This window comes from Arachis ipaensis, chromosome B06 (assembly GCF_000816755.2).
Source record: "Arachis ipaensis cultivar K30076 chromosome B06, Araip1.1, whole genome shotgun sequence".
NCBI lineage: Eukaryota > Viridiplantae > Streptophyta > Magnoliopsida > Fabales > Fabaceae > Arachis > Arachis ipaensis.
The window spans coordinates 6,457,796-6,471,521 of NC_029790.2; the positions used below are offsets into that span (position 1 = coordinate 6,457,796).

A 13,726-nucleotide genomic window follows, 5' to 3' on the forward strand; every position below is an offset into this window, starting at 1 on the left:
TGAGCTAACACATATTATAAAAATATTAATTTAACTCTGGTAAAAAACAAAAAAAAAAATCTCAAAATATGAATTGGATAACAAACTAAATATTTTTATTAGTTGTTATTTTTATTAGCTTTTATTTTATTGTAAAGTGTACAATAAATACATTTTGAGTTCTTTATTTTCTATTGTACTTTTTATTTCCTAATATTTAATTATATCTTTATCTTTATAATAACAATAATACAAATACAAATAGAATTGTGCCCAGCTAGAATTTTGTATTTGAGTGTGTGTGAATCCTAGTGCATGAAAAGTCAATTTTGTGATCTAGAAAAATAGTGAGTGACTACACAACGTCTACAAAAGAAAACGAGGAATAGAGAGATCTGAATCCACCTGTTAACGTGGAGGAGGACTTGGTGATAGCGGAGGAAGAGGATGTTAAGGAGGGTTTGGAGGACTGCTCAAGAAGTTTGATAGGGCGAATTGTTGCGGATAAAGGTTTGGGCATTGGAACATTGGAAGGAGCCTTTACTGTAATTTGGAACCATCCTGAAGGTTTTCGGATCAAGCCACATGAGGTGGAGGAGTGATCTGAAGGCAACAAGCATGGACTCGAGAGTAGAAGAAGCCAAGGAGAACAACAATCCAAACTCTGAAAGAAGCAAGGGAAGAGCTTATCAATTTGGTAAGAGACCAACCGCAGTAAGTCTTTTACATAATTTTGCTAAACTATCAATCTCAGACAGGAATAAGATTCAGAGTTCGATACAAATGTGGAGAGTGTTGCTCTTCAAAATACTACTGACCGAAGCCAACAATGAGATAAGACTACGCTGACTTCCACAGTAAACAAAAACAATGTCATGTCCACCCCTGAACGAGATGCAAAAGGAAAGATGGTAAAGTTTGATGGTTTCCAAATGGGTGCAACAGAAGAAAACTTTGGAAATAAAAAGAAGAAACCAAAGAATAAACACCTAGCAAGGAACCCTCAACTAGGTGAGAACAACAATAGTGTCATTGGAGTGAAAAGGAGGACTGAGGAGTGCGAGGGAGGAGGTTTTCTGGATGAACAAAAGGGGGCTGATCTGGTGAATGCTGATTGGGGACAGGGTGCCATTCCATCAAAGACACCCACAGAGCCATGAGAATGTTACTGTGGAACTGCTGGGATTGGGAAAATTTCTGGTAGTTCACAACATAAAAGAGATTCAGAAATCTAATTCTTCCGAGGTTATGTTCTTGTGTGAAACCAAACATCAAACCTCGTTTTTGGAGGAAAGATTGAGAAGGTGAAGGTTTAATGAGTATGATTGTATTGATCCTATTGGGTTATCCAAGGGTTTGGCGTTGGCATGGAAGGAAAGATGCAGGTGGAGGTCAAAAGTAAAGTAGATTTCTACATTTATTTTACAATAGAAGAGCAGGAGAATCAAACAGTCTAAAAAGTGCTAGGTGTTCATTTTCATAACTCAGATAGGATCTGGTCCAGTCAATATGAGGAGATTTTTCAGCTGATTTCACAACTAGGAAAAAGATACTTAGCTATTGGGGATTATAACGCTATCATGGCAGCACATGAGAAAGAGGAGGGGGGAGAGGGAGAGAGAAAAACCAGCTTAGTCAATTGAGAATTTCATCAATTTCTATAGTGAAGAAAACTTGATGACATGGGTTACATATGGGAGAAATTCACATGGTGGAATCGGAGTTGTAAAGAGAGATTAGTTAGAAAAAGGTTAGACTGGGCTCTAATATCTCCCAAAACCCGACATGAATACCCTATGACGACTGTTACACATATGGAAGACAAGGGCTCTGATCATCGACCTCTGCTCCTCTCTACTAATTCAGCACATACAAAATGTAAGAGAAGGTTCCGATTTCAAAAAAGGTGGTGTGGGGTAAAATCAGTTGATAGAATAGTTAAGGACACTTAGGCAATGACATTTGAAGGTACTATTATCTTTCAATTGTTCCAAAAATTAAAAAAATGCAGGTCGGAGCTAGTCTCTTGGCAAGCAACTGGTGCTGGAAATGCTAGGAAGGCCATGGAAAGAATTGAAAACAGGTTGGAGATGCTGAAAAGTTCATCGAGGACAGCAGACAAAGAAGAAATATTAGTGCTGAAAGAGGATTTAACTGATGCTTATCTTCAAGAGGAACGCTTCTGGAAGGAAAAATCACGAGTGAGTTGGTTGAAATGGGGTGATCAAAATACCCCCTTTCTTTCACTCAAAAAACCAGCAGCGGAATAGGAAGAATAAAATATGGCAACTTGAAGATGAAGAAGGTAATTAGTGTACTACATCCGAGGCCATTGGAGAGAGAGCTAAACGGTATTTTAAGGAGCTCTTCACGATGGTTCTATCACGGGACCCATCAGATGAGTTCGGAGCGCTTAAAAGAAAGGTTTCAGCCACCACCAATCAGAATTGGGCAAAACTGGTTAGTGAGGATGAAATCAAACGTGTAGTATTTTCAATAAAGAGTGCCACCAAATCGAAGGAATCGATTTTACACAAATCTATAGTCCTGCTATTAGACCCTCTACCATTAGGATTGTTCTAACCATGACTGTTTCTAAGGGTTGGCCTTTGGGCCAATTTGATTTTAACAATGCGTTTTTAAATGGTATTTTAGATAAGAATGTATACATGCTTCAACCCCCTGGCTTTGAGATTGGTCATTCAAATTCAATTTGCAAATTGCACAAAGCTATCTATGGTTTGAAGTAGGCTCCACGTGCATGATTTGCAAAACTCAACTCTACTTTTTTTTATTTTTGGTTTTAAAAACACTAAAGCTGATACCTCTTTGTTCATTAGTGTTACTAATTCCTTTACCACTTACCTTCTTGCTTATGTAGATGATATTGTTATAACTGGAAATGATAAAAATGAAATTGAAAATCTAATTACTCAATTGCATTCCAAATTCTTTTTAAAGGATTTAGGTGGCTTGCGTTATTTCCTTGGTCTTGAATTTAACCAACTACCCTCTAGGGATCTTCATTTATCTCAATTGAAATACATCTTAGATATTCTAAAGCGTGCAGGCATGAACAGCTCCAAACCAGTTTCAACTCCCATGCTATCTTCACTCAAACTTGTTTCTCAAGGCAGTGATAACTTTGAAGATCCTAGTCTCTACAGATCATTAATAGGAGGATTGCAATATGCAATCCTGACTCATCCAAAAATTGCTTTTTCTGTGAAAGTTAGTCAATTTATGAAGGATCTTAAGCAACATCACTTCAAAGCTCTCAAACTCATACTTCGATACCTCTTCGGTGCTCACAGTCATGGTCTTCTCTTTACTAAATGAGTTTATTTTCGTGTTTATGTGTTTGCAGATGCTGATTGGGCCAATGACATTGAGAATCGTCACTCAACTAGTGGTTATTGCGTTCTTCTTGTAAACAATCCAGTTTTTTGGTGCAGCAGAAAAACAAATTGCTGTAAGCTGAATTTAGATGCTTGGCACTATGGCAGATGCAGAAGCAGAAGTTTTATGGATTCAAAAATTGCTGACTGAGCTAGGAATCTCTCAACCAGTAGCTCCCACTATTTTCTGTGACAATTTGAGTTCTATCATGGTTTTTGCCAAACGTAATTCTTCATAACCAAAGCAAGCATTTCAAAATTGACCTGCATTATGTCCAAGATCGAGTACACAAAGGACAGTTGCATGTTGTTTATATACCAGCAGATTCATAAATAGCTGACATTTTAACCAAGTCCCTCTCCTATATTCTATTTTACAATTTCAGATTCAAACTCAGAGTAGTTCCTCAAATCACCCTAAGTTTGAGAGAGAGAAGGGGGGGGGGAGGTGTTAAGCATCACAATAAACTAGACAAAACGAAATGTGGTTAGACATAATTCAAGAAAATCAAGAAAGCCAAGTCTCAAGTTATTATACAATTCAATTATATTGTTAGGTGCTTTCTTGAGGATTAAGGCCTCCAAAACTCATGTATAAATATGCTTGCTCACACACTGCAAGTTAGAAAAGATAGATAGATATTTCAATTCTAATTACTGCATCTCTGATTATCTCAATATATACAAAGTACTCTTCTCTATACTTCTCTTTTTCTATTTCTATAGCAGAATTTCCACCTCTGCTACATTTTTTATAAGAGCTTGCATTCTTTCTAATAAAAAAGATAATATGTATGTACATTTTTCTAGCAATACATGTCATTTACGTGATTAATCAGTCGTATATAATGGTTTAATTAAGCAAAAACTAACTTGGCAAGGAAAAAAAGACAGAAGATCCTCTATTTAATTATTAATTCTGTGTATCATTTCATATTCAACTAATAACAATTTAACATTGCATGAACTTGAATATTTCTTTTTACAATTATTACCTAATAACCAGCCATATTGCAGCTAATAATATTTCTTTGTCATGCAATATAATGTAAATAGAATCATGCACACATACATACCCATATATATATATAGGTGAAAAGAGATCCTTATCGAGGATTTTGAAACTAGCTATAATAATAAACAAATTAAAGAATTCTAATGCGTCTTAGCTTATACAAAATCTAATGTTAAAGGTAGCGTTTGTTTTGGAGATACTGAGACCAAAATTGGAGAAATAAAATTTAATATCATATTTATTAGTTCAAAGATTAATATTAAATTTCAGTTTCTGTTTTTAAAATTTCAATATTTTAATATCTTCAAAAAATAGGAACATATGATACTAAAATTTAATATGATAGAAACTAAAATTTTAATAATATTTTATTCTTAAAATGCCTTTAATTATCACACCTTTCACACTTTCTTCTTCTTTCACTCCCTCTTTCAACACACCGTCACTCATCATCATNTAAGCAAAAACTAACTTGGCAAGGAAAAAAAGACAGAAGATCCTCTATTTAATTATTAATTCTGTGTATCATTTCATATTCCACTAATAACAATTTAACATTGCATGAACTTGAATATTTCTTTTTACAATTATTACCTAATAACCAGCCATATTGCAGCTAATAATATTTCTTTGTCATGCAATATAATGTAAATAGAATCATGCACACATACATACCCATATATATATATATATATAGGTGAAAAGAGATCCTTATCGAGGATTTTGAAACTAGCTATAATAATAAACAAATTAAAGAATTCTAATGCGTCTTAACTTATACAAAATCTAATGTTAAAGGTAGCGTTTGTTTTGGAGATACTGAGATCAAAATTGGAGAAATAAAATTTAATATCATATTTATTAGTTCAAAGATTAATATTAAATTTCAGTTTCTGTTTTTAAAATTTCAGTATTTTAATATCTCCAAAAAATAGGAACATATGATACTAAAATTTAATATGATAGAAACTAAAATTTTAATAATATTTTATTCCTAAAATGCCTTTAATTATCACACCTTTCACACTTTCTTCTTCTTTCACTCCCTCTTTCAACACACCGTCACTCATCATCATCATCATCATGGCTAGCCTCCATCTGCCACCTTTCCTTCATAGCCAACCACCCCTCCACTGAGAACCAGTGACGCACAAAACCAGCGTGGTGCAGCTCAGGAGTCTGTATCACCATCGAAGAGCCCTAGCGGAAGACGTTGTCTTGTCGCTGCCGTCAGGACCACCACAACCTCGTGGTTCGTGTGCTGCAACTTTTATGTCCTCATTGTCGCCAGCTCAGTCAAACAAAAGTAGCCAGCGACTCGCCCAGGTTCGTGCGTCATTGTCGTCTCTTCTTGCCCTTGCTATTGCTGTTGTTTGCTCGTCGACGTCGCCATCTCGCCTCCCGTGGCTGCTCCTCGATGTGGTTAGCGATTGTGAGTCTTTGTTCCCTCTTTTCCAATCTTCTCATTCACAGTTTCTTGCCAATTCTTCACCCAATTAATTAATTTGCCAGTTTGTTATAATTTTAATAATAAAGTTTATTTAGGTTTTGAAATTTTGATAAGCTAATTAATTTTCTATTTTGCTATAGTTGTGATTGTAATTATAAAGTTGATTTAGGTGTAGTTGTTGTTGTGATTGTTGCTGCTATTGTTGCTGGTTTGCTGTAATTATTACTGTTGCAGTTGATTTTTGGTGGGCTTCCTCATCGTCGGAGGTGAAGTCGACGCCAAGGAGGGGAGTGGTACCAACGAGATGGGGTGGCACGATGGAGAACTACTGGAATTCGAAAATGAGAAAGGTAAAAGTAGGGCTGACAATATATACCCTACCCGCGCGTATCCAATCCGGACTAACTCGTTCGGGTAGGGTTGTCTACCCTACCCGCTTTGGGTAGAGCAGGATATGGTGTAAATTTGCCTTAGGGTAGGGTAGGGTACGGGTTTAGGGAATACCTTATTCTATCCCATCCGAATTCTTAATATATTATATAATATATATGTAAAAGTTATGTATGCAGTGAAGAAATTGAGTCTTGTACTCACAATCTTATAAAAACTTGAAATAATCACTAAATTAGTTGATGATCATATTATTTGTAATTTTATGTTAAATTTTTTAAGATTTTATTGTTTTTAATTTGAACTTAGTTTTTTATTTTTTATTTTATTAATATGTATGAAATTTGGAACGGTTGAATTTTATATTTATTTGAATTTTTTTTTTTTGTTTCTGCGGGTAGGGTAAGGTTTAGAACTTTAGGATGCGGGTAGGGTTAGGGTTGAGAGATTCTGAATCCGCAGATAGAGTAAGATAGAGTTTTGAGAAAGTTTTCAACCCGCGGGTAAGATTAGGGTAAAATCTAAACCCTACCTTACCCTACCCATTGCCAACCCTAAGCGAAAAAGATGGGGAAGAAAAAAAGGGAGAGGGGAACTAGGATTCTATTCTCTTTTTTTTGTATATTTTTAATTTAAAATAATAAAGATAGTTTAGTCATTTTATGTATTTCAGTCTCTACTTTTATTTTAAGAATAATTCTCCACATACAAGCGTTTTTTTATACAAGTCTTTTACAAGTTATTTATATTAACGCGCTTCGAACTGTACTGCACGTTTTCACTACACATTCTTCTTCTTACTGTACGTTCTTCTTCCTCTTCTTCTTTTCTTTCGTTTCTTGCCTTCTCTTTCTCCTTCTTCATTTACGTGTTTTTCTCTCTGTTTTCTTTCTTCGTTATTCTCGATTTCCATTGTTTTTTTTATATCAAGCTCTGAAATCGTTTTTGAAGAAGAAGAAGCAGAAGATGGGGAGGAGAAAGAGAAAGAGTTCTAAATTATGCATAAGGTGTACTTCAACGAATTTTGGGTGTATTTCTTAAATCCTTTGGGTGTAGTTTTGTAATTCTTTGGGTGCATTTCTATAATCGTTTGGGTGAATTCCTGTAACCGTTTGGGTGTATTTCTGTAATTCTTTGGGTCTGTAATCGTTTGGATGTATTTCTGAAGTTCTATTATCTTCAAATTTGGCAAGAACCTCGTTTTCATGGAGGAAGAAAAAAAAGAGTCGTTCATAATACATGGCGAGTAGTGCGTTTTGGAAACAGGAAGTGGTTGAATAACGTGCGTTTATTTACTCTTGAATGTGGGAGTGTAATGCGTATGTTTTGTTGGACTTGTGCCAACTTGTAAGACTTGTAAGCCAAAAAAACTTAAATGTGTAGCAGTCCTCTTATTTTAAATCAAATAAAATATTAAAACATAACTCAATTCTGTTTATTTTACGTCAAATACAATACAAAAATTTATTTCAGTCTCAATCTCCTAAAACACTACTAAAGCGCTTTCCTTTTATTCATCCTTTTCATCTTCACTTGAGAGCCTTGGGCCTAGGTTGCGTGCCACATTCTCGTTAGTGATTAGTAATCCTTGTTTAACCATACATTGAATTAATTTAAATTATATTTCAAATTATAATAATTTAGGAAAAAAAATTTTACTAACAGTTTTGCAAACACTATTGAATAACTAAAAACAATAATTAAGCAACCAAAATAAAATGTGAACATTATAGTGTGAATTTAAAACAATTAAGCATAAATTTGCTGTTAATAAAAAAAAAATCAAATATAAGAGTAGAACTCAATTTGAATTATCCAATGAGTAATTATTCTACACCTTCACATTATCTCCGATGATCATGTTTTTCAGTGGCATAAGGGTAGGAACATGGCCAACAACTTGAAACTTGCCATGAACCTTGAAATCATACCAAGGAGTCCCAAAAATCATAAATTCTTGATTTACACGATCAAGGTAGGCCATGCAACCAGGTAATTGAGATGTGGTTATGGAATATTGAAAAATGAGAGTCCAAGATTCTCCAACTCCATATCTTTTCATCATCCACGTTGAGATAAGCAGCTCATTAAAATACATGAAGTAAAGAGAACCCTTGAATTCTAATATGGCGCGTCAGAGAAGAATTGGAACTGCTCTGTGTCAAAATCGAAAGCCCATATTGAGTGATTTCTATCAACATTTCTACCAATCCAATGAAGTGCCCCATTAAAATAAGTAGGATGTTTGAACAAATATGTCAAATTCTTAGGATAATCTAGCTCAATATTTATCCATGTCGATGTTCCAACTGTGGGCATTTCAACAATCACATACGATGATCTTGTTTAAAGATATGGATTCTCATTGCTTTGTATTGGTTTGTTTTTGGGTGAAAACCAAAACTCTAATATATTTGCTCGCAGGGTGTCAAGATTGGAGGTTGTTTTGGAAGTCTTATGAACTCACTTGTTATTGGGTTGCAAACAAATAAAAAGTCACTTTCCTTTGAAGAAGTCATGAAAAAAAGACCATTACAAGAATGCACATGAAGAGGAACTCTTCTATTCTGAATTGATTTGGGATTAGAGAGAGAAATCTCAAATTTAGGATCAAGTTTTATGCTGCTACTATTATTGGGTTTCAGGACCTCAAATAAACTGAGGCAGAATAGATTGTTTCTCCTTTCATGCCATTCAATTCGGTCATATTCAACAAGATGAAAGACTCTTGAATTCCAGCGTCGGATCATGATAGCAGGAGGTGTATAAGTAAAGAGTAATTTGGCAAAATTTGGATTAGAAATGAATGTATTCCAATGCTTGCAAACACATCTACAAATGAGAACAAATTTTATGGGAAGTCTGACAAAGATGTCAGTAATTATATCGACCGGAAGACTGGCAAAATAAGACCTTCGTATTTGAGATTTCCTGACAATTAAGTATAAAATAATTTAGAGAAAGAGAAAGGAGAAATTCTCGGTGTTGTTTTGTGTTACCCCATGGAGAAACAAAATATAGGTTACCTCACCCGTCGTGCAAAGAAGCATTGGAAGAGAGATTTGATCATTTTTCCAATCACTCTCACGTGGCAATGATTGTTAGGAGAAGGCAGGCAGCACCTGATGATTGAAGCAAGTAAAGTTGATGCTTTCAAGGGGAGTGTATTGATTTTTATAACAACGTAACCATGCTAGTTAAATGTGAAAATCAGTTACGAATTCCGAATATAATTTGTAAAGAAACTTTTAAATAAACTTTTTAAAAAACCACAAACAATAGCATCGGCCACATTATTTTCTGTTTTCATTAATCAAATAAGAATAAGATTGGACTAACCTTAGATCAAGGATATATACAAATACCAAACACTAAAATAAAAATAATGAAGTAAATCAAAATAAAAATAAAATAAAATTGGATAGAAAAAAATTATTTTACCTCAAATAACATAATCTTCCCATATTTATATAGAAGTTGCATATTCGAATTTCATTCCTAATTTAAAAAAAAAAATTATTTGAGAGAAAATCTAATCATAAACCTAAACCTATAAATATAAAATTCAAAAAAGTATGTTAAATAGGATTCTTAGGCTGCTTGGATTTTTTAGGAAGTACCGGTCATGCCAAGAAGTGGTGCAATGGGTACTGGTAGCAATTTGGATAAAGGAATGTGCGCCAACAAAGAAAATTGAGGGCGGGTTACTGAAGCTAAAGAGTAGGGAACATGCGTGAAGGTAGGAAAAGTTGTTGAGGAATGTGTATGGATTTGTTGCAATTGGTTTTTGTTAGTTTGGTAATTAATTTGGTGATCAAATTTTATTGTGCATCTAACATTTTTATATTTTATATTTTAATCTTATAATAATGGCGGTCAACATATAATTATATAATCATGCTATCAATATACTAAAGATCAATCTCTAATTAACTATCTTATATTAAAATACAAATTTTACATTTTATAAAATAATTTCATCATAATGTTCGTAAATAAATTTGATTATTTTGATAACTGATTATTTAATAAAAAAAAATGTATCTACATATACAAATACATAAAAATTGATTTTTAGTGTAGAGAGTGCATTGTTGTAAAAAAATATTTTGTAAAAACATTAAATTGCTTTTTTTTAAAAAAATTAGTTTGTGAATTTAAATTAGTTCTTTATTTTTTTAATATTCAAAATTTTGTTTCGTGAAAGGTGATTAAACCAATAAAATTAGGACAGTGATTATAAATTAAATTGAATTAATTTAAATTATATTTTAAATTATAATAGTTTAGAAAAAAAATTTACTATTAAATAACTAGAAACAATAATTAAGCAACCAGATAAGATGTGAATATTATAATGTGAATCTAAAGCAATGAGGCAGAAATTTGCTATTAATAAAAAAAATCTACAACTAACAAACAGTAAAACTCCTCAATTTGGATTATCCAATGAGTAAATATTCTGCACCTCCACATTATCTCCGATAATATTTTTCAGTGGGATAAGGGTAGGAACATGGCCAAGCACTTGAAACTTGCCATGAACCTTGAAATCATGCCAAGGAGTCCCAAAAATCATAAACTCTTGATTTTCACGATCAAGGTACGCCATGCAACCAGGTAACTGAGCTGTGATTACGGAATACTGGAAAATGGGAATCCAAGATTCTCCAACTCCATATTTTTTCATCATCCACATTGAGATAAGCAGTTCATTAAAATCTATGAAGCAAAGAGAATCCCTGAATTTTAATATTGTGCCTTTGCTTTGACCCTTGGGCCTGTTAGAAAAGAATTGGAACTGTTCTGTGTCAAAATCGAAAGCCCATATTGAGGCATTTCTATCAGCATCTTTACAAATCCAATGAAGTGCCCCATTAAAATAAGTAGGATGTTTGAACACATGTGTCAAATACTTAGGATAATCTACCTCAATATTTATCCATGTCGATGTTCCAACTGTGTGCATTTCAATAACCATACGATGATCTTGTTTAAAAATATGGATTCTCATTGCCTTGTATTGGTTTGTTTTTGGGTGAAAACCAAAACTCCAATATATTTGCTCGCAGGGTGTCAAGATTGGAGGTTGTTTTGGAAGTCTTACGAACTCACCTGTTATTGGGTTGCAAACAAATGAAAAGTCACTTTCCTTTGAAGAACTCATGAAAAAAAGACCATTACAAGAACGCACATGAAGAGGAGGAACTCTTCTACTCTGAGTTGATTTGGGATTAGGGAGAAAAATCTCAAATTTAGGATCAAGTTTTATGCTGCTATTATTATTGGGTTCCAGGACTTCAAACAAACTGAGGCAGAATAGATTGTTTCTCCTTTCATGCCATTCAATTCGGTCATATTCAACAAGATGAAAGATTCTTGAATAACAGCGCCGTCGGATCATGATAGCAGGAGGTGTATAAGTAAAGAGTAACTTGGCAAAATTTGGATCAGAAATAAATGTGTTCCAATACTTGCAAACACATCTACAAATGAGAACAGATTTTATAGGAAGTCTGACAAAGATGTCAGTAATTACATCGACCGGAAGACTGGCAAAACAAGACTTTCGTATTTGAAATTTCCTGACAATTAAGTATAAAACAATTTTAAAAAATGAGAAAGGAAAAATTCTCGGTGCTATTTTGTGTTACTCCATAGAAAAACAAAATATAACTTACCTCACCCGTCGTGTAAAGAAACATTGGAAGAGAAATTTGATCAATTTTTCCATCACTCTCACGTGGCAATGATTGTTGGGAGAAGACAAACACCTGATGGCTGATGATTGAAGCAAATAAAGTTGATGCTTTCAAGGAGAGTTTATTGATTTTTATAATAACCATGCTAGTTGAATGTGAAAATCAATTACGAAGTACGAATATAATTTATAAAGAAACTTTTAAATAAACTTTTTAAAAAACCACAAACAATAGGGTTTTTAGGCTGCTTCAATTTTTTAGGAAGTAATTCAAACTTCAAATCAAATTACTTGGATTTTGATTTTATTTTTAAATTTAATTATTATATAAACCTTTTAAATTTTAAATTTTTTCTTTAAACAAAATTATAAAACTAACATGAGTTAATACAAGACTAAATAAAAGTAAAAAAAAATCAAGTTTACTCATTTTATGTTCATATATATAGATATATAATGCATTAAATAAATGAAACAGCTTAATGATAATAACTCAAATCTACTATAAAGTGATAAGGGTATAATAGGTACTGTATGCAATAATAAAAAAAAGGTAGAGTGATATGGATTGTTACAAGGTAGTTATGCATTTAGGGAGAGATTCCTTGTATTGCTGCATAGTTGCTTAAATATGTTCCATCTCGTCCTATATATATATATATATATCAAGTCTAATATAAAATTAATCTTTTAATTAAATTAGACTATGGAGCATTGCCTTAGAGACTGTGAACGATCAAAGGCAATCTGGTATATGTTGGATCCTAGTATCCTGGACTCGACGGCTGGTACTGCTCTTGAAGAGTGGTTTCGGAAGGCCTTGGCTAACAATGAGGCGTCCTTTGGTGCAGGGCTTTGGTGGGTATGGAGACATAGGTGCAATGACATATTCAACACTGACAACCCTTGGACAGACCATAAGGTTGTTGCCTTGGCCAGAATTATCGCCAAGGACTTACAGATTTACAGGAATCGAAACAATGCCTTTATGTCTCTCCAAAATTGCTTGTGTTGGGAACCACCGGTAGGCAATGGTTTTAAAGTTAATTGTGATGCAAGCTTGTATATGGATTCAAATTTAGCGGGATTTGGGTGTATTATTAGATATTCTAAGGGAGATTGGATCTCGGGCTGCTCTGGAAGCATTCCCCCTTGGTCTATAATCAGATGTGAATTATTTGCTGCTTGGAGGGGGCTGGTTTTAGCTTGGGATTGCGGTTTGAGGGATATTATATGTGAAACAGATTGCCTTGACATTCTTCCCATCATGCATGAGCTTACAAGTGGGTATCCATCTGAAGTAACAGATTTGGTTCACAAGATTCAGGAGCTTTTATCTCGTCCTTGGCTTGTTCACGTTGAATGGGTGTCCCGAGAAGCAAATAGAGCTGCGGATTGGATGGCTAAATATGGTGCCAAGAGTAACTCTAATCATGTTATTTGGTCTGAGCCTAGTGTTGATCTCCAACGAATCATCCGCTCGGATTTAGAATAGTTTTTGCTTTGTTTCTTTCCTTGTTTAGTCACCAAAAAAAAATGCTACAATAGTTTCATAAGTAGTATACTAGTATGTATAAATTTTAAAGAGTAATGTTACACATCTAAAATTTTTTTATGAACAAAGTCTAATTAAATTAAACAAAAAAAATTAAATGTGTAGCATTATTCGATTTTATACTAGATCGAAAAAAATTTAATCATAAACTCATAAATATAAAATTGAATCCTTTATCTAAATAAAAAATATACTAAATTAAATTAAATATCATAACAAGTAAAAATATAAACTAACA

At 33.6% G+C, this 13,726-nt stretch overlaps 2 protein-coding genes and 1 long non-coding RNA gene across 3 annotated transcripts; 2 read left to right on the forward strand and 1 right to left on the reverse strand.

The window, feature by feature from the left end:
• On the forward strand, positions 258-4,078 carry LOC110263120. The gene is made up of 2 exons (XR_002348209.1): positions 258-2,439; positions 3,347-4,078. It is a non-coding gene; the product is annotated as an uncharacterized LOC110263120 (long non-coding RNA).
• LOC107647940 lies at positions 5,450-6,476 on the forward strand. Its single transcript, XM_016351989.2, has 2 exons — positions 5,450-5,824; positions 6,077-6,476. The coding sequence occupies exons 1-2, from the start codon at positions 5,665-5,667 to the stop codon at positions 6,286-6,288; spliced, it is 372 nt and encodes a 123-aa protein (XP_016207475.1). The 5' UTR covers positions 5,450-5,664; the 3' UTR covers positions 6,289-6,476.
• Positions 10,665-11,966, reverse strand: LOC107646328 (putative F-box protein At1g53550). Its single transcript, XM_016350519.1, has 2 exons — positions 11,914-11,966; positions 10,665-11,817 (listed from the first exon to the last, which is right to left on the reverse strand). The coding sequence occupies exons 1-2, from the start codon at positions 11,964-11,966 to the stop codon at positions 10,665-10,667; spliced, it is 1,206 nt and encodes a 401-aa protein (XP_016206005.1).